This window comes from Apteryx rowi, unplaced genomic scaffold (assembly GCF_003343035.1).
Source record: "Apteryx rowi isolate R43461 unplaced genomic scaffold, aptRow1 scaffold_324, whole genome shotgun sequence".
Classification (NCBI taxonomy): domain Eukaryota; kingdom Metazoa; phylum Chordata; class Aves; order Apterygiformes; family Apterygidae; genus Apteryx; species Apteryx rowi.
In genome coordinates this window covers 406,614-428,403 of record NW_020449686.1, presented here as the reverse complement: position 1 = coordinate 428,403, position 21,790 = coordinate 406,614, and the positions used below count along the sequence as shown (strand labels likewise).

General features: G+C 43.3%; 1 protein-coding gene across 2 annotated transcripts in view; it reads left to right on the top strand.

The window, feature by feature from the left end:
* PPM1D (protein phosphatase, Mg2+/Mn2+ dependent 1D) overlaps positions 1–21,790 on the top strand; it is a 36,397-nt gene that overhangs the window by 7,980 nt on the left and 6,627 nt on the right. Inside the window, exons 1-4 of one of the 2 annotated variants that reach the window (XM_026071353.1) lie at positions 28–241; positions 6,840–7,068; positions 9,570–9,694; positions 20,902–21,092. In XM_026071353.1, coding sequence (XP_025927138.1) covers positions 226–241; positions 6,840–7,068; positions 9,570–9,694; positions 20,902–21,092 — 561 coding nt within the window. In that variant the 5' untranslated portion in view covers positions 28–225. Of the gene's footprint in view, positions 1–27; positions 242–6,839; positions 7,069–9,569; positions 9,695–20,901; positions 21,093–21,790 lie in introns of those variants that run through there. The other variant, XM_026071351.1, reaches the window with a different exon arrangement.

Below are 21,790 nucleotides of genomic sequence, written 5' to 3'. Positions count from 1 at the left end.
GGCGGCAGCCCGCGCGCGGCGGAGGAGAGCGCGCTGCCCGGCCGGCGCCCGCGCCGCTCCGTGGCCTTCTTCGCCGTGTGCGACGGGCACGGCGGGCGGGAGGCGGCCCAGTTCGCCCGCGAGAACCTCTGGGGCTTCATCAAGAAGCAGAAGGGCTTCGGCTCGGCCGAGCCGGCCGACGTGTGCGCCGCCCTGCGCAAGGGCTTCATCGCCTGCCATCGCGCCATGTGGAAGAAGCTGCGTAAGTTCCGCGCCGCCGGTCGTTTCCCCCCCCCCCCCGCCTTCCCGGCCCCGCCGGGGCTTGTCCCGCGCGTGGGACGTCCGGCTCCGGCCGCCCTTCCGCGCCGCGCCGCGGGGGCGCAGCCTCCCCCGCCGCTGTCACCCGGCGAGGGCGCGAGAGGGGAGGCGTTTTTCGCGTTGGGTTGAGGAATTAGATTCAAAAAATATAAATAAACAACACCCCCCCCCAAAAAAAAAAACCACCACCCAACCTTGTAAACTGCGGGAGAAAAAAATGGAATCACAGAGCGAGAAGAAAATGTGGGGAAATTTCCTTCTGCGGTTGGAGGTGCAGCAGTCAGTCTGCTGTTTTGCCTCGGAGGTTTTGCCGGTTGGACCTGCAAATTAGATTTTTTTTTGGGGGGGGGGGGGTCTCCATCTTGGTGCCTTGGGGAATTGCACCCCCCCCCAATATTTTCCTTGCCCAGTGTCGTGACATGAAAAGAAAAAAAAATGTTGTTTTAGCAACCCTGCATGGGCCAGCGCGGTGTTTTTGCATAACTGTCCCTTGACCCCCGCTGTGGCCGGTTGAGCGTTGGTGGAAGGATTCAAAACGTGGCTGTTTCATAAAGGGTTATTGTTCGCTCATTTTACTGTTTGAGCGTCGGGGAAGATGCGGAGCACCTGCCAAAACGGAAAGCACGGCCTGTATCCTCAAGGTTACGTAGGCTGGCTGCTTACCGCCCTGGGACAGTAGCGGGGGTCCCGAACGGGCGAGGGCGGAGGGAGAAGAGTGACGAGGCTGGTGGCAGGAGCCACCCGAGACCCGGCGGGCGAGATGGCCCGGCGGCGCTTCTGGAAGGGGATCCGCTCTTCTCCGTGGGGTGAAGGTTATGGCTGAGTTCGGGCATGGTTGTTTCCTACATGTATCTATAGCGTGTGATGTACTGCGTGCGCATAAAGGTATAGGAAGGCCCCAGAACAAGAAAACGTAAGAACAGTGAGTATGTGAAGACAGGCAGGAGGGGAGCACACCGTAAAATCAGATCAAAAGCTGCAGGCAGGAATAGTGACGGCTGGGCCTGGGTGGCGAACGCGAAAAGCAGGGGCTGCAGTTACGGCACGGTGGGACTGGAGAAAGTGACTCACGGAGAGGAGAATCAGATTGTTGAAACAGTTTCATTTTCTTTTTCCTTTTGAACAAGCAACAAAATGCAGGAGTTGCGCAAGGGTCAGGTATGTGGAAAAGTCCTAGGAGAGCAACGGCGATGGTTGGGGGCACGCTGGAATCGGCGGGAGGAGAAAGGAGTGACTTGCAGAAGCACCGGGGGTTGCCCCGAGCCTGGACGCGGGGCTGCGCCCGGCCGGATGCCGAGTGGGGTGCCCTGCACCCGGGGAGACGGCGTGCGGGAGAAGGATAAGGAGTTGGGTTGTCTCGTTGCAGTCTCCTTGGTCTATTACTCGTTGCTGTAACTACGCGTGGTTGCAAAATGGGGAGAGGTGAAGTGTCAGGAAATACTATTTTAATACTGGGTGTTTAGCAAATAGCCCTTTTGTTGTGGAACCAATTTAAAGTGTTGTCAGAAACAGCGTAGCTCGGGCTACGAGTGTTTGATGGCCGTTCTAGGTAAGTTGTATGGTAAACTCCTAGCTTCTCTTCCATGTAGCATGTATGACCTTACTGATTTGTGCTGCGTGTGCCTAACAGCTAGCAATTTAAGGGATAAAGCAGTAATCGTATCTAGTTTATACCTTTTCATGCTGTGTTACGGATTTCCAATGTGAATTTTACTTCTAGTAAATAGTTTTCCATATAACTTTACATAAACCGGATCTTTAGCTGTGCATTGACAAGACTGTGAACGTGAAAGGGAGGCTGGGTATTTTGGTGTCTTGAAATGGGCAGGAGAAGGGTTTGGATTATCTGAGATGAAAGCTGGAAGCTTTATCTTCTCCAGTTGACGTCCGCTGGAAGAGACGCTCATGCTCACTGCCCTGTTGGTTCTTGGAAGCTTTGGGTCATCCCAGTGGCTGTCTCTTGTGATTTTCAGGAAACTTATTGATGATCAGTGTAGCAGAAACGTTAATAGAGCAAAATAGCCATCTGTTGTTGCTGCTGCTTTTTGGGGTGTTAATTATATATTAATAAAATTCCCAACTATCTTTGCCAAAGAGCTTCCAAAGTAAAAGTTAATATTTGAAGCCCGTTTCTACACCTAGCAGTGGTCAGAAAGGTGTTGAAAAGAAGCATACCGAGGAGATCCCAGATTTTGACATGACTTTACTGAGGATTGGATTGTTTTATATTTCTGTGGTAATACAGTATTCGTGTCACCAAGAGCTTGTTTTTAAATGTTGTGTTTAGCTTGATACTATTATCTACATTTTTTTCTAGTGCTATTAGTTATGGGTTAGATAGAGTGGTATACTTCGACTTTAGTTATAACTCTTCCCATTAAAATTAATTTAAGCAATAAAAGTGAAATAACATTTTTAATCTCTTCTGTAATAAAATTTTTGTAATAATTTTCACTGCAAAGTCATAATTCCAGAATTATTCTTAGAATTTTTTAAGAGTTTACATATCTATTTGTATTTGAAAAGGACGTAGACCATTTAAGGCAATGCAGACTTTCAGGATAATATAAAATTTTTATGGTCTGTGACTGTGTTAAAAGTTCGTATAGCATTTATTTTTTTGAAGTTTAATAAGATATTAGAATCTCACCAAGTTGAAATGAGGTATTTTAGTTTGACTTTGTATACATGCTTAAAGTAAAATGTATTCTGTAGCAATTTTTGTTTTTTTCAGAATAACCTTGAGTTGATTTTGTCAAAAGTAAACGAAGGCAGAGCTTCCACAAACGCGCTTTGGAGCGGCCTGTGTGCTTCAGATCATAAGCCAGCCATCGTAAATGAATTTGTTTTTTAGTCAGCCACAGAATATTTTGTTCCGTTAGGAATGTGGCTTCCAGGTGTAGCATCCTCATTTCGGAGAGGTAGATGCCCAGTTTGGGAGGAATGGTTTGTTTTAAACAGACTTCCTACCCCTCTCTCCAGCCCCTCAACAGAGCGAGGGCGGAAAAAGGGAGAAGAATTTGAAAGTAGTGTATATACAATTTACAGACCTGGAAAACTGCATGGATCGTCTCTTGAAACTCTCTGCTGCTGTCAGGAACAAACTTGGCTACGCATCTGATGGCTTCGCATAGCTCGAGGCACGAGCACGTAGCTCGGATCCTCTCTTCCAAGGAAGCGTGGGAGGCGATCCGCCGAGCGGGAGCACGTGCTCCTCTGCGGCGGGCGCTGCGCGTGCCCGGCCAGGCGCCCGTGCGGGTTCGCCTCCCGCTCCCCGGCGGCACCGGCTCCTCGCGTCCTCGCGTGCCCTGCGCCGTTTCGGAAGCGATGCGGTTTTCGGCTGTAGAGGCCCTGGTCACAGCGGAGTTGTGTCCATCCTGGGAGGTATCGGCGCTCCTAGCGCGTGGCTTAATAACTGCATGAAAATAAATGCAGAATTCGGGATATAGGCCCACGAGGAAACTTTGACTGACTTTGTTATTTCAAAAGGCTACCTGGAGATATTTCTCCCTTGCTGCAGGTGTAGAAGCGATACGTCATCCATAGACGCTTCAGGTATAACGCTGAAGTGTGGATTTTGTTTTGAGAGCTTTTTTGTAACTTCAGGATTTGTTTTGATCTGTCAACTTGGTGTGGTACTAAAAATGAGCAATAATTTGCTCTGAACATCCTGAAGTAAAGTTCTAAACTTGAAAGTGGATGTCATTTAATATTGTTTTGAAATAGTCTGTTAACTGTCAGAAGAAAAGTGTATGTGGGTTTACTGCTGACGGTTACTTTAATTTTAAAAGGATGTTACTGATGTCGGTTGTGTGCGAAGAAAAAGCTTGTTTCTCTTCTGGAGCAGGTGCCTCTTCAGTGGTCAGGCAGGGATGAAAAACTGTGTGTGTATTTAAGAGAACAACTGGGACAGATGTTTCTACCGAAGGAAGAGCCTAATGCACTGTCATTCTGTACAGTGTTAATATATATCCTCAGTTGATTTGTTAGAGGGGAAGGTGCCTTTGACCATACCAGATAGTTTGGACTGTTGGGGTATCTTATAAAAGAAATAAATGGCTTTTTTTTTTTTTTTTGGTCAAAACAAAGTTTGATACCATATCTTGCATCTAAATCTAAGGATAAGAAGAAGGGAACAAGAATAAGATTTAAAGATATCATTTGATAGATTTTGCTGAGTTGTGGCATTATGTAGGTAAAGAATTCAGCAAGAAAGAAAACTTTCTTGATGATAGGGTACTGCGTATCTTTTGTTCATGCAATTTTCACTAAAACATTTTCGAATTTTTCAAATAAATAAAGGAGAAGACGACATGCAACCAAGCCAAATTTCATGAAGCAAAACATTTTATGCTTCCCGTGCTAGGTAGTGGGTGACAACAGTTTGCCAGCTGGTGTGCCAACTACAAAACCAATTGGAATTAACTGAGCGAAGGGTAGTGTTCCTCAAGTGGAAGAAAAAAATGTTTTAGAAAGATGCACTGGTGCATGACTTTGATAAAAATCAGGACCCTGATATGTGGAGGAGGAAACTCAAGGTGGTTAAGTGATTTTGATTTTAGTACTTGAGCTCAGAAGAAAACTCAGGAGTTTTGACACTTCTGTTAATATCGGATGAGACGTAATCTCTAAAGAAAGGAATATGCTGTGCTCCATGTAATATTTATTTCTAAACAAAAGCAAGGCATTAAAACCCCTTAATGATAGGCAGATCTAATTTCTAGTTCTATTGGAGCCTAAAATCTGCGGCTGCTGTATCATTCTTTTCCTCATAAGCGGGTGATTTCGCTTTCTGTGCTCTTCAATTCCCACAAAGACTGATTTGACTCTCCAATATATTTTATTGCTATTGAGGGGTTGTTACACTGACAGAAACTCATTAGTTGCAGCTTGTTTTCTGTTAAGTGCATGGCTGAAGTCCTCATTACCACTTGGCTTCTCCCCTCATTTGCTTTCCATTTGGAATGCGTTAGATTTAATATCCACAGTCACAATTGTTAGACAAAGTACTTTCAATAAGCTGATTGAATGTTTGTGTTCTTGAAATAATGCTGCTCCTGGGGAGAAAGTACGTTTCAGTCTTTAGAACGCAAAGCTAGAAGCCTGCGCTGAGACTTCGTTGTTTGAATTGCGCTCGATATCCCGGTAGCTGACCCTGAAGAAACACAGCGTTTGTCATCGCGCCGTCTGCGTAATCCTGGTCCTCCTTCAGCGCGTCCCCCGTGTCTTCCCCTCTTCCTCGCCTCAAGCATCTGCATATTGCTCGGTGGCACTGGAGTGCACTAAGTCCTCGGTCGTCTTTTGCTATGACTTTTGCCGTAGCTATTTTCTCGGAGAGGAAGGCCTAATTGATTTGTTTTTCTTTTGTGTTGTTGGGCCATAGGAAAATAAATAACGTAGTACTGTGGAAAGCTGCCTTGGGTACTTGTGTGGATGGAATCACGGTGGAGTTTTTATGCTGCACCGTGTAAGCGTGAATTGTAAAGTGCAAAAGCTAGCACGTGCCGAGGGGACGAGGCTCCCTGCCGAGCTCGTCTGGAGCCCGGAGAGCAGCGGAGCAGAAACGTGAGGGTGCTGGTGGCCATCGCAGTCGGCTGATAACCGAGACCCTGAAGTCCGATATCTGAAAGTGCTGAAGTAGGGAGGCACATTGGTATGGCTGATCCTTCTTCAATAGGAGGTTGTCCCAGTCATTTTGTGGAATTTTGGAAGAAGGTGAACACGGGTGTGTAGAGACCAAAAAAAAAAAAAAAAAGACAGAAGAAAAAGGGAGCATGTAAGAGAAATTTGAATTGGACATGAATTGGGAGAACAGTGTACGAGAAAATAAGCATTTTGAGGGGAAAGCAGTCAAAAAGAGGGAGCGTTTCCCTAACCATATGTAGCTCATGGTAGTATAGGTATTTTAATGTTTATTTGGAATTCAAGGAATATCTTCTGTGCAGATCAGATGTTGGGTTATGGATAGCATACTTAAATAGTCTGTATTATTCCATCCCCCAAAAGGAAACGTGAATAAAACTGTCAACAAATTATTCAACTTAATGTTGTTCAGCATATAAAAGTAAAATAGCATTTTCTTTCCTTTTGAGGAGATCAGTAATGTCCGGGCAACCTGATTGCAAGTCAAATATCCAGACAAAATGATCTGATTTATGACATTTTTACCCCTTCAGACAAGGAAGTGAATAGTAGACCTTAATGCAAAGCTTGATAGATAAGCTCAACGCTCAAGTAACACTTCTCTTCCCACATATTATTCTTCTAGTAATACTTGGAAAATTAAACCCAAGGAGACAGTTTTTGGAATCCTAACTCAGTGCTTTGATATTGGTTTTCTATATATGTTTTCATTTAAGTTATAGCTAAGGAGTGTTGTTATGAAAGTGGGGGACCTGAGGGCACTGGTTTGCCTGGCCATACTGCAGTTACGCATGCACTTTTCTGTGACGTTATGCAAGCCTCTGCGACACACCCTTGATCTTGATCTTCCAAAGTATTACTGGTTTGAAAACGTTTTTTTTTTTTTCCCCCCATTACAGCAGAGTGGCCGAAGACCATGACAGGCCTCCCAAGCACATCAGGAACTACTGCCAGCGTGGTAATTATCCGTGGGTCAAAGATGTACGTTGCTCACGTTGGCGATTCAGGAGTGGTGCTGGGAGTCCAGGATGACCCCAAGGATGACTTTGTGAGAGCTGTGGAGGTGACACAGGACCACAAGCCTGAACTTCCCAAAGAAAGAGAGAGAATTGAAGGCCTTGGCGGCAGGTAACTGTCTCTCTGCTTTTCACTTCAGGTTTGACTTCTGGGTACCATCTATGTCTTTCCAATTGAACTAGGCTTAAGCTTGCTTATTTAGGTGGGTAAGCAATTTGGTGGATCTCTTAGTCCATTTATATTCCTTCTCTGTCTATACTTTGATTTTTTGATTTTTTTTTTTGACACCCCCCCCCAGCTTGTTGGGTAATAAATGACACTGTTCCAGTGTTATACTGTTGTGCTTTTTTCTAGTGGCTTATGGGATAAACACAGCTTTAGTTTCCTGATGGATTCCCATGTAGCTGAGGTATGGTTACAACTCTAAAAGTTCACTGAAAACTTTGTAAGTGAAGATACCGATCTGATTTCTTTCTCATTAAATTCTGGGAAAATTGAAAAGAAATTTTATTTTGCTTTTCCATATAGATATCATTATGAGCTGTGGAGTATCTGGTTTGTCAAATGGTGGAAATACAGCAGTTTGAAGAGAAAATGAATACTGGTTTGGTTTTAGACTCTAGTCTCAGTATGGGCAAAGGATGGACTCTGAGCTAATGCATCATTTCTGTATCTAGTTAAAAAGATTCCATCTACTCTGTAAAATATCTTTTCTCGTTCATCCAGAGGTGACACTGGCAGCTGTGGAGGAGGCTCTTCGAAGCTTCTGTTTAAGGAACATGAAGATCTTAGATTAGTAGCAAGACATGGTTTTTGCTGCATTAAAGTACATGTTTAAAACACCATGTTTCAACATATATCTTAACATTAGTACTTTCTTCGGTGTCAGAAGCTGGCAGATGCTAGGGCATCTCCGAGTTGCGGCTGACGCGTGCTCCCTGGGAGCGAGGAGGAGGGCAGGCAGCCCTGTCAGATGGCACTAATGCTTTGAGACAAACCTCGGCGCTCGGATTTGGCATAGCTTCACAGGAGCTCTCTGTGCTTTCAGTCTGCAGTGCCGCGCCAGATGGATGGGCACAGTTTCCTTCTCTCAGCAGCTCAGAGGCAGAGGTCGCTGAAGGTTTTCCTGTTGACATCATTCGTACAAGAGCCCTGTCATTAACCTTCGGGTATCTGTGGCTCTAGCAGGTGGAAGCTGATCCGTTAGCTGTGTTTGGGGTGGTAGGTTTACAGAGAGGGTAACCTGCAGTTTTGCTAGTACCTGTAAATGTATGGGTTTCCGAACCCTGTGTTCCAGCTGGTGATTGAAAGTCCCTGAAGCTTCAAAGAGGCATCCTGTGGAACTTCATAGCAGTAGGAATGGTTAAAAAATATTTTCAAAATAGGTATTCCTACGGGTGCTCCTGCTTTTCCCAGGCTATTGTGGGGCAAATGGTAGGAGTGAGGTGGAACTGTGCAGCTATGCTAATTAATGTCTTCTTTCCTGAGAGCAAGCTGAGAAAAGTTAATGGGAGGACACAATTGAACCTTTCGCTAGAAACAATATTTTCCTACTAACAGCCTCTGAGTGTGAGATGAGGCCTTCTTTTCAGATAAAGTTAGCTTGGTGCGGTCGTTAGTTATACACATGGATGAGATGGATTTGGGGATACGGTGTTTGTGCCGCTGCTGCGCCTTGCATGCGAGAGGCTGGAGCTGAGCATGCCCTTGTCGTTAAGGCCTTTGAAGTCTCAGGAAGTGCATCCTGAATAGCTTCAGTATGGAGAATCTCCAGGCCGTTCCAGAGCTTCTCAGTTTCTAATAACCAGCGGCTGTTCCTTGGATAAAAGCTAGCTTTTAAATGTCTGGTTCTGACTGTTGGGATGAAGCTTTGCTAGTTCCTTGCTCCATTAGCTGCTCTTGTTAAATGGCTCAAACTCTCCCTTTTTCCCTCCTCCTTGCCCGCTCTGTGATAATAGCCGGTTCACTTGCTCTCTAGCTTCTCTTCTGACCCTTCCAGTGCCATCTGTGAGAACTGAAACTGTTAGTGCCTTAGAGCAGGTGTTAACATTGAAATGCAGAGCTGGTTCTTCCTATCTCCTGCTTTCAGCAGATAACAACTATGAACAATTCCCCTTTATTTCTGCCTCGCGCTGGTGCACCAGTAAGGAAATCCCTACTGAAGGCTGCGTCTTTCTCCTTTGTTTTTGGAACTGTACTGTGCCACTCTTCCCTGCCAGACTCTGGCAGATGGAGAACACTGAAGGAGGCACCTACATGATATTTCTGTCCCTGAATGAGCTGATGTTGATGGTCCTCATCTGAGGAAAGCAAATTCGGTTTTGCTTTTTTTCTGACAGATGAAAAAGATATTCTTACATCTGGTTGTCAGCAGCCAGCCAGAATATCTTACAGCTTTTCATTCCCCACTCCCCCCACGCTTCTTTTGGCTTAATCTGGGCTGAAACTATCCAAGTGATACTGTGTGTTTTGAAGTACTTAATTATGCTGTGGACTACACTGAGGGTGCTGGCATTATTGACTCCATATTCGTATAGCTGTGTCACTGGAACTAACTTCCATGGTTTCATTTCCATTTGTTTTTAACCCCTGCTCCTTTTTAATGGTTCCAGTGTGATCAACAAGTCCGGTGTGAATCGAGTCGTTTGGAAGAGGCCTCGTCTGACCCACAATGGCCCCGTGCGCCGGAGCACCGTCATCGACCAGATCCCATTCCTGGCAGTTGCGAGAGCGCTGGGTAAGTGAGGCCCACGTTTGGAAAGTGAGGCATCCCTACACACAGGCCACCAGAAAAGTACTGTACTCTGTTTTGCCAAAATGTTTAAGTTAGAGGGTTTTAGTCTCTTGCCTGGATTACAAGGCCTTCTAAAAGTTTGGGCCTTTATAAAGTTTTTTTAATGCACTAAGGATTATTTTCATTTTTCACATAGGGTTGCAGAAGGTGTAATCGGTGAGTGAAAGCCAGCCCTATAATATGCAGTCTTACAGGGCTTTAAATATCAGTCTTACAAGGATGGTACTTCTGCTTCGATGCAAATGAAAACTGTACAAAGCAGCATGTGCCTCAGGACTCTGACTGACTAAGTGATAAAAATAAGTTTTACTGTGTAGTGTATGAATTGCTTTTGTTGTTTTTCATGGTGAATCTGTTTTCTTTCAAGTCTTAAAGTAGAAGTAACAAAAGGATGAAGGCCAAGTCTGTGTGTTTTATCTATAACTTGCCTTTGCAAAAGTACTGGTAATTGGAAATTTTTTTGAGGAACGCTTTTAGAAGACAGAAAAGCATATTACAGTATCTTGTAAATTTTGTTGTGAATGATTTTTTTGGGAAGTACTTGGTAACTTGATTTTTAGCTACAATGTGTGTTAAAATTTTCTGGTTAGTTGCTTCCCTTAAACTTCAATGCGCAAGTCCAACCTTGTGCTGTTTTTTTCCCTTTTCTCCCTTCCTCAGCCCCAGTGAAGAATTCTCTAACCAGCTATAGCCAGTATAGGTTTGGACTTGGTTTTATGGAAACGTGATACCATATTTTTACCTGTGAGCACTGTCTTGTGACTTAATGTCTCCTTGGCGAGCTAGGCAGTTATGTGATAGGGTTGTCAGTGTTCCTAGATCAGCTGGCAGTATGTCACCGGCACAGTCTGTTCCTGGGACTGTGGTCTTCTGGTGATAATTGCATAGCACTACTGTGTCTTATTTCAAAGGCAGTGATATCTGTGTTTCACATGAATTTGTCCAATGTTAAGAGGAACTGTGCAGTGATAACTAATGTTTTAAAAGAGAGCTACACTTCAAGGAAGAGGATGTGTAGTTGAATGGTGATATCTTCATAAAAATACTTTTTTAAATTTGTATGGACACTTTTCTCAGTATCTCACAAATCTTTATCATGTCTCATATTTTTAGGTGATGCATATGCTTATTTTACGGTTGGTAGAACTGACTTGAGAGCTTGAGTAAACTCTTCAGAGTCATGCGTTAATAGATGACTAGCAAATAAAGTTCCTGAACCTGGATTAGGTCTTGTACTTTACCCACTGAGTAGCGTATTTATCTGTTCCCCTTTTCTGCAAAAGAGAATGTGTTCCTCATAGATTATAAAAGGTGCATGTTTCATTTGGATAAATTTTTAATTCCTATGATTTTGAGTTTGTTGTTTGTCTAATAGCTCAATGACTTTTGGTCTGATTCCTCTCAGCAAGTTAAACAAAAGGATTTGGCTGGGTTTTGTGTGCAGGTGGGAATTCAAGGAAGCATGCGTCTGTTAGCCCCCATTGCATGGATGAAGGGGGATTGCTGGAGAGTTGCAGGTCGAAGAAATGAGAACACCTATCTTTTTCAGCAATTCTTGGATTCAAAAGTTAGCATAACTGAGATCTTAAAAGAGGTCGTTGGCATCTTCAAATCATGTAGGAGAAACAGGTTTACAATCTGGCTGTTTTGGTGTTTGTCTGCTCAAGGAGTCTCCATAGTCTCTTCACATCCCCTTCTGATGAGGTAGGATGAACCTCTTGGAAAAGGAAGGGAACACAGCTGCCTCTCTCTGTAGGACCCAGATGGTGCACAGACGCTCACAGTTTGGAAACAGGATTTAACTTCTCTCTGAGGCCAGCATGCCCCTTACACTGCTTACAAAAGACCTACCACAACTAAAACCATTTGCATTCGTGCTATTGAGGCCTGCTCAACCTCTTGGCTGGCTCCCAGATTGCTACCCTGGTTGGCACCACACTGCTGCGTTGGAGCCTCTCCAAGCGGAGTAGTAACTGTCAAAGCTGACATACGCTGGTTACCAGTGTTTTAGTTGGTCCCGTTAAGATCTAGCACAGTCATTCCTTTTGCTGTGTCCAAATTTGGTTGTTACTCTTGATAGAAATCCCATACTGCAAAATACAGATCACAAATTGATTATTTAGACCAGAATTTTTAGTAGGAGGGCAAGACTCTCCCGATGCTCTGCCTTGCAACTAAGAGACAAACCTAGAGTTGTGAATTTATTATCTTTATTTTAAAGTGGGTAGAATATCTGCTGAAACACTGAAATTTAGAACATAGGTATTTAAACAAAGTGTGTTTGTCTTTTTCTCATATGATGCTTTACAGTATGTTGATGTATTCTCATCAATTATCATCTGTGCTAACTTATTGCTCTCCTTCCTTCCTGATATCGAAGTGAGAGAATGATTTTGGTGGACCTATTAATGTTTTCTAGTTTATTGATCCCTTCAGCTCTTAACTCTAGCACTCGTTGCAAGGAGTATAGCAGACTTGTGGGAAAACACTGAGTCAGTCAAACTTCTGGAAAGCAAAAACGAGACTGGCGTGTTGAAGTCCTTCTAGCCAGATTAATGCTATTGACATTCCCTTTACTGTTTTGTTTGTCTGCAGTGTCTTACTGCCATAAAATACTGCCATGTGTACTACTTAGTATCATTGCTTCTCACTACAGTAGTGACTGCATTTATGTTATGTATAAAGTAATTTATTTATAGCCCCTAAGCAAGTCAGAAATGTTTAGGTTTCCTGTTGCCTCTGTAAAGTATCTTGTATGCAGGTTTTAAGTCTTCTAATGAAATGTGTTAAACTGCACTTTAAGGATAGCTGCTTCTCCTTACCTCTTCTGGGAAATAACAAGGTTTTTATTTATACCGATTTGCTGTGCGATAGCTGCTTATGAATCCCGTGCAGTCTCAAAGAATTGTTCACCTCGGGACTTGTTGCTCGTACTGATCAGAAGAGATTTTTGTTCCCTAAGAGCGGCAGCATCCGAGCGAGTTACCTGGCGTCCCCAGTTCCATGGTAACTGTTCCTTTCGTGCCCTTCCCTTCGAGCGCAAGGTAGCTCTGCGGCTGCGAGCGTGCAGGTTGCTGGGTGCCCTAACGCAGTAGATACTTACGGGTAACAAGCCGTCGTGAGATTTGCTTGCGTGTTCTAAAGAGCCTGCGTGCATCATTGCATGGTGTGTTAGTTATTGTCTCCCTGCCATGGATTTACAAGCTGGATTTTCCAGGAAGGCATCCAGGAAGGCATTGCAGCGAGCATGTTTACAGATGCATGTTTTAGGAAAACAACTCGGAGAGGGGAATAGCTTGCTCTCTGTGTGTATAACAGAGTAGGCAGATAAACCCTAGCAGACAGGTTACATTTCAGCTATGCTGTCGATCAAAATACATTAACTTAGGCCTCCTGCCTCCGAGACAAGATGCAGTATGATAACCACAGGACTGTGCCTGTACGAGAAGATATGTCTCTTGTTCCCCTGTACAGAACTCATCGTGGAAAAGTGAAGCAAAGAGTTTGGAAGACAATTTTGATGTAAAATCTGGCCTAATGTGTGTGGAACTTTCAAAGACTGTATATAAAGTGGGAAAAGTGTGGAAAAACTACAGTGCGAGCTCTTAGGGTATAACTTGAAACAAGAACTGAATATAGAAACTAATAGAAAGACAAATGCTGTGATTAATCTGCTGAGCTTTGTAGGTTGACTATAAGTGTAACTTTAATTCTTTACAGATTTCTTAAGTTGCTATTTAAGTTCATATCCAGCTGTCCCTCAACCTAATGGAGTTGACTGGTAACATATGGCGTGATGGCAGAAATGGGTCTTGAGACTGTTTTATAAATCATGTGGGATGTCTCTTGTTGGTGAATTAGTTCAGGTCTAAATCTGGTAAATCTTCTATAGACTTTTTTCTCCCCCCCGCTTTTCTTGGGGCCTAGTATAGAGCCAAGAGCTGCAGCTGTCAGTAGGGTTATGCAGTCGGGGAATGCCTTGCGCTGTTGTAGCTAAATCTTTTTTTAATTCATGAGCGATGAAACCTGAACCAAGAACCCATTAGTTAAACACTCATTCATGTGGCAACATGAAGTATCTTCTCTCTGTTTTTTGTGTACATACATGACAGACCCACCCGGGTATTTTTGCTGGAGTGGCCTCGCAATATAGGCTTGTCTTTTCAAGAGAACATAACTCTTTTTAGGGGTCAGCAGGAAATTTATGTACCAGAACAGTGAATGCTCAACATATAGCTGCTACAAGAATGTTGGCTCTGACAGTGATGTGGAAGCTGTTTTCCAGAGCAACCTACTGGATGCCAGAATTGTTTTATGAAGCTCTCTGAATGTGCATACCATGAAACCCTAGGGAGGAGGGTATAGCTGACCTCAAATGATCTAAGTAGATTCTTTTATAAGGGTTTAGATTTTATATGCATTTAACTGTTGTGGGGGCAGGGGAAACAGTTACAGTCTAGAATGGGCACAACTGCTAGACAGTGTTTGCTTTTCAGGTCTTGTTTCCCATTTGTCTGTAGAATCCACCATGAAGAACAATCATATTAAATTGCATAAGCTGTACATTATATTTATACGTTGCACAGCATTTTTTCTGTTTTTTGATGTCATTTTTAAAAGCTTTATATACATAGATATGTGTGTGTATACATAAATATATCTATATACATAGACACACTTTATATAATATGTATTTTAATGTATATTAAAACATATAAAAACTACATTATACATATAATGTATAAAATATATAATGTATAAAATACATAAACATTTTAGATCTTAGGTTTCTTCATAGCAGACAAACTTGAAGCGCATTTGGGATTCTACTCTTGTCGAAGGGATGTCTAACTGTAGCTTGCACAATTCCCCCCCGCCCCGCCAACAAAATACACACATATGCCTGTATAAACTGCAGAGTACATACTTTACTGTGCAGATCTGCGTTAGAGTTATTCAGACCATGTGAAGGCACATGTGGATCCATTTAGCTCAAAGGAGAATGTCTGGGGCTTTCTTCTCTCCCTTTTGGCTGCCTGGAGCTCTCTGTGCACGACTCTCTAGCGCTGCTCTTCGACAACGTATAAAAGCAATAATAAACACCTCTCCGAAAGGTAGAATTGCCGCCAGGTTTGTTCAGTGCATTCTCCTGTTTTACCCTTTGTCTTCAGCTCGGCAAATGCTGTCTAGGATTGAATGTTTTTTTGAAGCTTGAAATTCCACCTAAGTGTTCACTTTAAGGATTTAATTGAGGCCAGTAATTGGGTAGCTTTCTGCATGCCACGTTAACTTCTCACTGTCCATTGCCTCTACTTTTACAGCCTGGTTCTTGCAGTCTTTTCTCTTACGCTTCTCATCCAGCATGTTCTGGATTTGATTCCTTGGAGTCTCAGACGCAGCGTCCAGGGCTGCGGTGGAGTTGAAGATGCAGAGCACTAGACTCGGGACGCCTTTCCTGCCTATTGCCCGCGGTTATGCTAACACACAAGCAAAGATGAGCCATGCAGTGTTTAATTCACCGTCACAGCGTTGTATGCAGCGTTTAATTTGCTGTTGGTTTTAGGTGCAGTTTGTTTCGCTTGCCCCTGAAATACTGTCCTCTTGTCCGTGCTTTCCCTTTCTACACAGTGTTGAGGGTAGCGCTATTTCAAACGAGCATGTAAAGCTGCTCCTACAATAGTGCTCCCAAAGGAATAGTAAAAGTGTTAAAGCCTCAAGTGCCTCCGTGTAACTTTTCAGCTTGCTGCTGCCTTCAGTCTTACCCCGTCCCTCAGTCTGGACTGTTCTTCAGCCGTCGCCAGCTCGTACGAGCGTGACGCTGTGTTGCCCTCCTCTTTGAAGACTGCTGTGAAGATGCCCTCTTGTGGCTGCAGGGCTGGGTTGCCATGAGTTTGGGTGAAAAACGCTTTCCACTCCAGCTCGGCCTGGATGGTCTGAAGCGGTTTCTGTCCGTATCCTTGCTGGGATTTGTCTCGCTTCCCAGCATCGCTGCCTCTCTGAGAGTGGGAGGAGGAAGTTCTGTAAGTCTTTGCTTTGTTGGAACAGACTCTTTATCTAAAACTTTGATTTTAAAAAGATCTGGGATTAATCACATTGGATTTTTGTCTTGGACTGCGACTTGAAAAAGCGCTTTTCTTTCTTCTGTTAAAACGAAAAGATATTTTTGTATTCAAAACAGCATGTTCCAGAGACGTAAATGAAAGACTTGATTTATATAACTTTTGGACACACTTTTGCTATAAGAAGGCTTTAGACTTTATCTAATCCAGTCTACTTGCATGATGGGTGTTTTTGTTTGTAACTTCAGTTTCTTTCCTGGCAGCAGCTAAGTTACAGGTAGTTGGGTTTTTTTGTCTCCCGCACCCCCCACTGTATTTTAAAATGTAATAGTAAGCAGATAAGGTAGAGTACATATTTTCATATTTTTATAGGGAGATCAGTTAGTTCCCTGCTCCTTTACTGTTTATTTTCAAATGCCTATTTTTCATTTTGCAAAATGTGATGTAATTTTTGTGTAGATATTTGTAATTTAATCTGGCTGTAATCATGACCTAGAAACAGATACAATTTTTCTGGAAGATGTGGAAGGAACTATATTAATCTCATTTTTCGATTTGGAAAATGTATGTGCAAACCTCACACCAAAAGAAGTATTTCTGGTCTGTAAGCTTTTAGAGAACAAGACTGCTGAAGTTTTGCAATGTTTGTTTTCTGATTCAGAACAAAAATAGTATGGCTTATGAGATGAAGCCTGAGAACCTAGAGTTCCAGTTCTGTAACACTAGCCTTCGACACATCCCATCATTTTCCTCTCTTGGATTTCTAGCCTGCTAAAGGGTCACTCATCTGTCTGCTTGCTTTGGGACAGACTTAAAGATTTTAGAGCATTTTGAAATGCCTAGGGAAAAGTGCACTCTGCTCTCTGATTTACCTTCCTTTCCCTCTTTGCTTCCCAGGATTGGAGCAGAGCAGTTACCATGTAAAGTCTTTCTTCCAGGTTTGCTGCGTACTTCCCGGCCGCAGGGGATGCTATGCTCTCCAGCTGGCCAGAGAAAGATATATAGCTGATATTAGTATTCTAACTAGGTACCAGCTCTAAAAAGCATTGACTTAGTCTCTGGCACTCTGCCCTTTCAAAAAGGAAAACAAACCAGAAAACCCTTGGTGCTTCACCCTTGTGACATGGATTGGCCTTTGCTAGCTTGGAGCTGAAGGAGCTGTGAGAATCACTCTTTATGGCAGTACTGCTCTAGCAAGGGTCCTTCGCCTGCTTGATTAGTTTATGAGCTTGGGGATCAAATGGTAGGTTTGTGGGAAGTGGATTGATGATAGGTCAGCACCGAAGGCAATTTTCCCTCGTTTTAGGCCAATTTAATAATACTCACTGTGCTTCTGACCTTTGTATAATTGATATTGTCACTCAAATTTGCCTGGTGTACTAAGCAGCTTTGTACACACCAAGATTTAAAAAATGCTCCTTGCATGCCATGTCACGATATTAGGAACAAAACCGTATCAAGAATGAGTTTGTATGAAAAACGGAAATATTACATAGTGTTTTGTTCTGCTGTTCTTCTTTCTCCTCCACCTTTTGCCAAATTTCTACTTTATATAAAAACTGCTAGCTCCTTTCTGTCTTAATCGGGAATACTGGTGGTTCCTTTCTAGGCTGGGGAAGGAAGACACAGGGTTTCTCTGTGCCTCAGACTGGAGTGTACTTCGTGGAGTTTTTCCTGGGGCACAGAACAAGTGTTGGTTTTTCAGTTTGCAGTATCCAGAGCTCCATTTCGCTTTGTCTGTCAGGACTTGTCTGGAGCTGGTCAGTTAATACCTGCTTGTGGTTTAATGCTGTTCCATTGTCTGGTTTTGTAGGCAAGTTCTTGTGTGTCCCCTAGAGATTTCTGAGCTTCAGTTGATGGTGGGTACAAGTGAATTTAAAATTAATGGAAATTCAGTTGTTCTCACTGTACATTTACAGCAAACTTGGAAAGCTATTTGACAAAGATAGTGCCACAGGAAATGATTTGAAAGACTGTGTTTTGCCAAAAACCCCCACATGTTTAATAAGTTTAGAAGCTGTGAATACTTGAACTGATCTAGCTAATGTTCTCCATTTGCTTTCAGGAAAATTATTTTCCATACTTTCCACTTGCGGTGTCTACAAGACTAATGTTTTTTTCTTTTCTTTTTTCCCCCCTCCCCTTCTACTTAAGAATGATGACAGTACTAGACAGATACGGCTTAGTTATTGATTTGTACCAGCGGTAGGGACTGTTATAGTCATGTAGTCTGACAGCGTCTCTCATGCAGATCGTAAACTGTCCGCTCTTAATTGCTGCATCAAGCCCACAAGTCAATGTATAGTTATACCATGGCCTTCAGAAGGACAACGCTTTTTGGAGGAGATATTGCTGCTGTTGGAAGGCTCTGAGTGGAAACTAGGAGGGTTAGGCTCCCAGTTGGGGATAGGGACTGTGGTTTGTGCCATGTGGATTCCTTGCACGTCTTCCCAGAATCTCTGCCCCCTTCAGCAGGTTTCCTTATCCTTGGAGTCCTTTATACTCCATGGGGAGATGCGATATTCCAAATTATCCCCATGAGGAGCATCTTATCTCTCTCTCTTGACTCTTGGAGGAAGACTGTCTGAAATCGGTGTCTTTATTACTCAGCTGTTTTCTCAGGAAAAGCAGCAGATGGGCACAATGACATGTATGTAGATGGGCCAAAATTAAGTAATACCAGGTTATTTTTATCTTACCACGAACAGTATTTTTTTTTATTAAAGGAATGATTCATCTAAAAACATTTGAGACTTCTCCTAAATGAGTATGAACAAACTAGCAAATAAAAGCCTAAAAATACTACTTGCATGTTTGAAATTGATGCTGGCACTGATTCCCACATCTGGTTGTCCTCAGATCCCAAGCTCTCCCATCCTACCTGTTGTGTCCTTGACAGATGTGCTAGGAAGGAGTCAGCGTACGAAGACTTTTGGTGGCAATTAACGTGCAGTAATTGCTGTGCCGAAGCTCAGCTCTTCTATTACAGCATTTATTTTGCTGGTGTCGCCAGCCGGCTGGCTTTGCGCGAGCCGGTGCCTGGGGAGCGCACCTCTCCGCAGGCAGCCTTGCCTTCTCATTAGCCCGCAGCAGAAGCGCGTGTTTCCGTCTGCCGCCGCTGCTGCCGTGAGGGTGAATTGGGGCTGCTGCAATGAAGGTGAATTGGGGCTTCAACGAGAGCGAGAGCGGCCCATCCGCGCTTGCTGTGGTGAAGTGGGGTGACCGATTTGAAGTGTTCCCTTTCCTCATCCTCGAAAAGGCTTTTCAGCTGGCTGATAGCTTGAGGCAAAGCTAACGGAAGAAAGCAGGGAGACAAAAAGCTTATTTATTATCTTTAGAAGGGTGCTGATGGGCAGGGAGGAAGGCAGTTTTGCAAAAAGCAAGCAAGCAAACAAACCAACCTGGCAAAAGCTGACTCTTAAACTGAAGGAGTTCTTCATCTCCTGTATGCTTTTCAACTCTGACATTTCAGTTCATTTCTACTTTTAAAGCCATGTGTTCTACTCAGAAAAACAGCCAGTGCTTGCAAATAATACTGTGGCTTTTGTTATTTATTGCTATAGGAGGTTATTTATAAACATCAAGTGGGGAGTAGTCTTTTATGTTTGGTACAATATAATATGTTACCAAAAACAGATAATGTCAAAAAATCTGGAATGTAGAAATGCTTTTGTAAAAGGAGGAGAAGGTGTTAGCACAGCATAATACTCCTCTTGATTTCAAGGCCAAACCTTAGAAAAAAAATTTTTTTTTTTTAGTGGGTACCTGATAAATGAAATTAAAATAAATGAATACGGAAAATGCGTTTTTTCTGCTTGGAGGCTCTAACTTGAGGCTAATGTGGAGCGAGCAGTTGAACCAAGAGTTGTTTCGATTCAAACGTGACTTGACCTGTTCAGATTCCGGTCGGGCCCCGTTGTCGGGGAGGTGACCGCAGCCTCGGTCCCACAGCAAAGCAGACTTGAAAACGGAGAGCTTCGCTGCGCTGGGCCCTGCGGGGAGGAGGCTCCAGCTCTCGTCCGCGGCTTCCCCGCTGGGACCCAGGCGCTGCTTGTGTTCTCGTGGCTCCTTTCCAGCTCCAAAATCTGGCACCCGGCGCTCAGCTGGAGAGACGCTGGAGCACGGCCCAGCGCGGTTCTGGAGGTGAAGCGAACGCTGGGGAAGGAAGGAGGAGGAATGGGGGAAGGAGGCGATGGGGCGAATGAGGGCAGAAGGAAGGGCTTCAGCCTCCCTCCTTTGCCCTCTTCCTCCGTTCCTTCTCCGTGGCACCTGCGTGCGCAAATACACACATGCAGCAAGATCTCCCTGTGTGTTTCTGTGTGGGTGGGATGGCTGAGGAAGGAGAAGCTCAGATTCACAGATTTAAAAAAAAAAAAAAAGAGCAGTTTAGTACCCTGAGTGTGAAGAGTGTGTCTTGTTTTGTTTTCTCCTCTGAACAGGTCCAGATAGGGTGTGCAGAGCAGGTTATCATCCTGGTGCAGAACCGGGTCTAACGCTCTATGTGACATTGCGGAGAGAAGGGATATTACATGGTTGCACACACACACACACACACACACACACGCTCTGAACCTAGTGTCGTAAACTGTCACACCACGAACAGATCCCTTCGGGGGAGGTGAAGGTTTTGTCCAGTATTTATGCTGCACCCCTAACTGGAAAGGCGTATTTTTGTCTGCTGGTGAGCCCAAATTCAGTTTGGGTTCAACAAAGACTTAAGAATAAGGCTTTAGTTCTGTTTCAGCATAATTTTAATTGTTTAAATAGGCTGGATGTTGCTGGCTTCACTGTGTTTTAGGTATTAGTCTGTTCAGTTTCCTCTGCTTTCTGAAAATGTGTTAAAAGAGCAGAAGACTTCTTATAAATATATGGGTTTATGCTTGACCGCATTTCTTGTTTAAATGATTACATATCAATAAATGTGATCAGGAAGTGACAATAGCAAAACAGTAATTGTAATGAAATTGCATTGTATTACTGGTGATGGCTCGAGACTGGTAGAGTCGCTTTCATGGGAACAGTTTTCTGTTGTTTCCAAGAATCACAGTCAGATATAATGCAACAATCCTTAAACATTTCCTTCCTCACCAGGTGACCTGTGGAGCTACGACTTTTACAGTGGTGAATTTGTCGTGTCTCCTGAACCTGATACTAGTGTGCACACAATCGATCCCCAGAAGCACAAGTACATTATCCTTGGCAGCGATGGACTGTGGAACATGATCCCACCTCAAGATGCTATCTCTATGTGCCAGGATCACGAGGAGAAAAAATACTTCATGGTGAGAGCAGTGGATATTGGTCACCGTGGCAATTTGACACCTTTTTCCTCTAAAAATTGCTTAGTCTGGCATGTATGAAATGTACCTAGTAACGGCATTGTTGTCCAGTTTTATTCAATAGTTCTGCCACACCAGATAAGCTGTTATAGTGTGGCCGATATTACTGTGATTGCATGTATTGTCAAATGTAATGCACATTAACATTATTTGTGAAATGCAGCTATTCGTATTATATTTTCCTTCTGAATTAAATTATTTAGTTGTCATTTTTGGGAAATCTGACTACCAGGATGGCATCTGTGAGTAATTAAGAAGACAACATATTCCTTCTCTAAGGAAGTTACACAATATATTGCCTGAAAATGAAATTTATTTCATATTAGGATGCATGTTATAATGCAGACAACTGTTTATTGATTTTTATGTGACGTGATAAAATCTGAATTCAATTATTCTGCTTTATTATACAAAACAGTTGAGAATTTGTAGAGTGGAGCATCAGAGCATTAGTTGGAAAAAAGTGTATAAATCCCTTTTAAGAGTTTTGGAAAGAATGTAGGACATGTTATGACCAGCCAATATAAACAAATAATTTGCATCACTTGTAGAGCTTAAAGCACTAATATATGTGTGGATTCTACCTTAGACTGATTTTAAAGCTACATTTCTCCAAAAAGAAAGATTTATTTCAATGAATA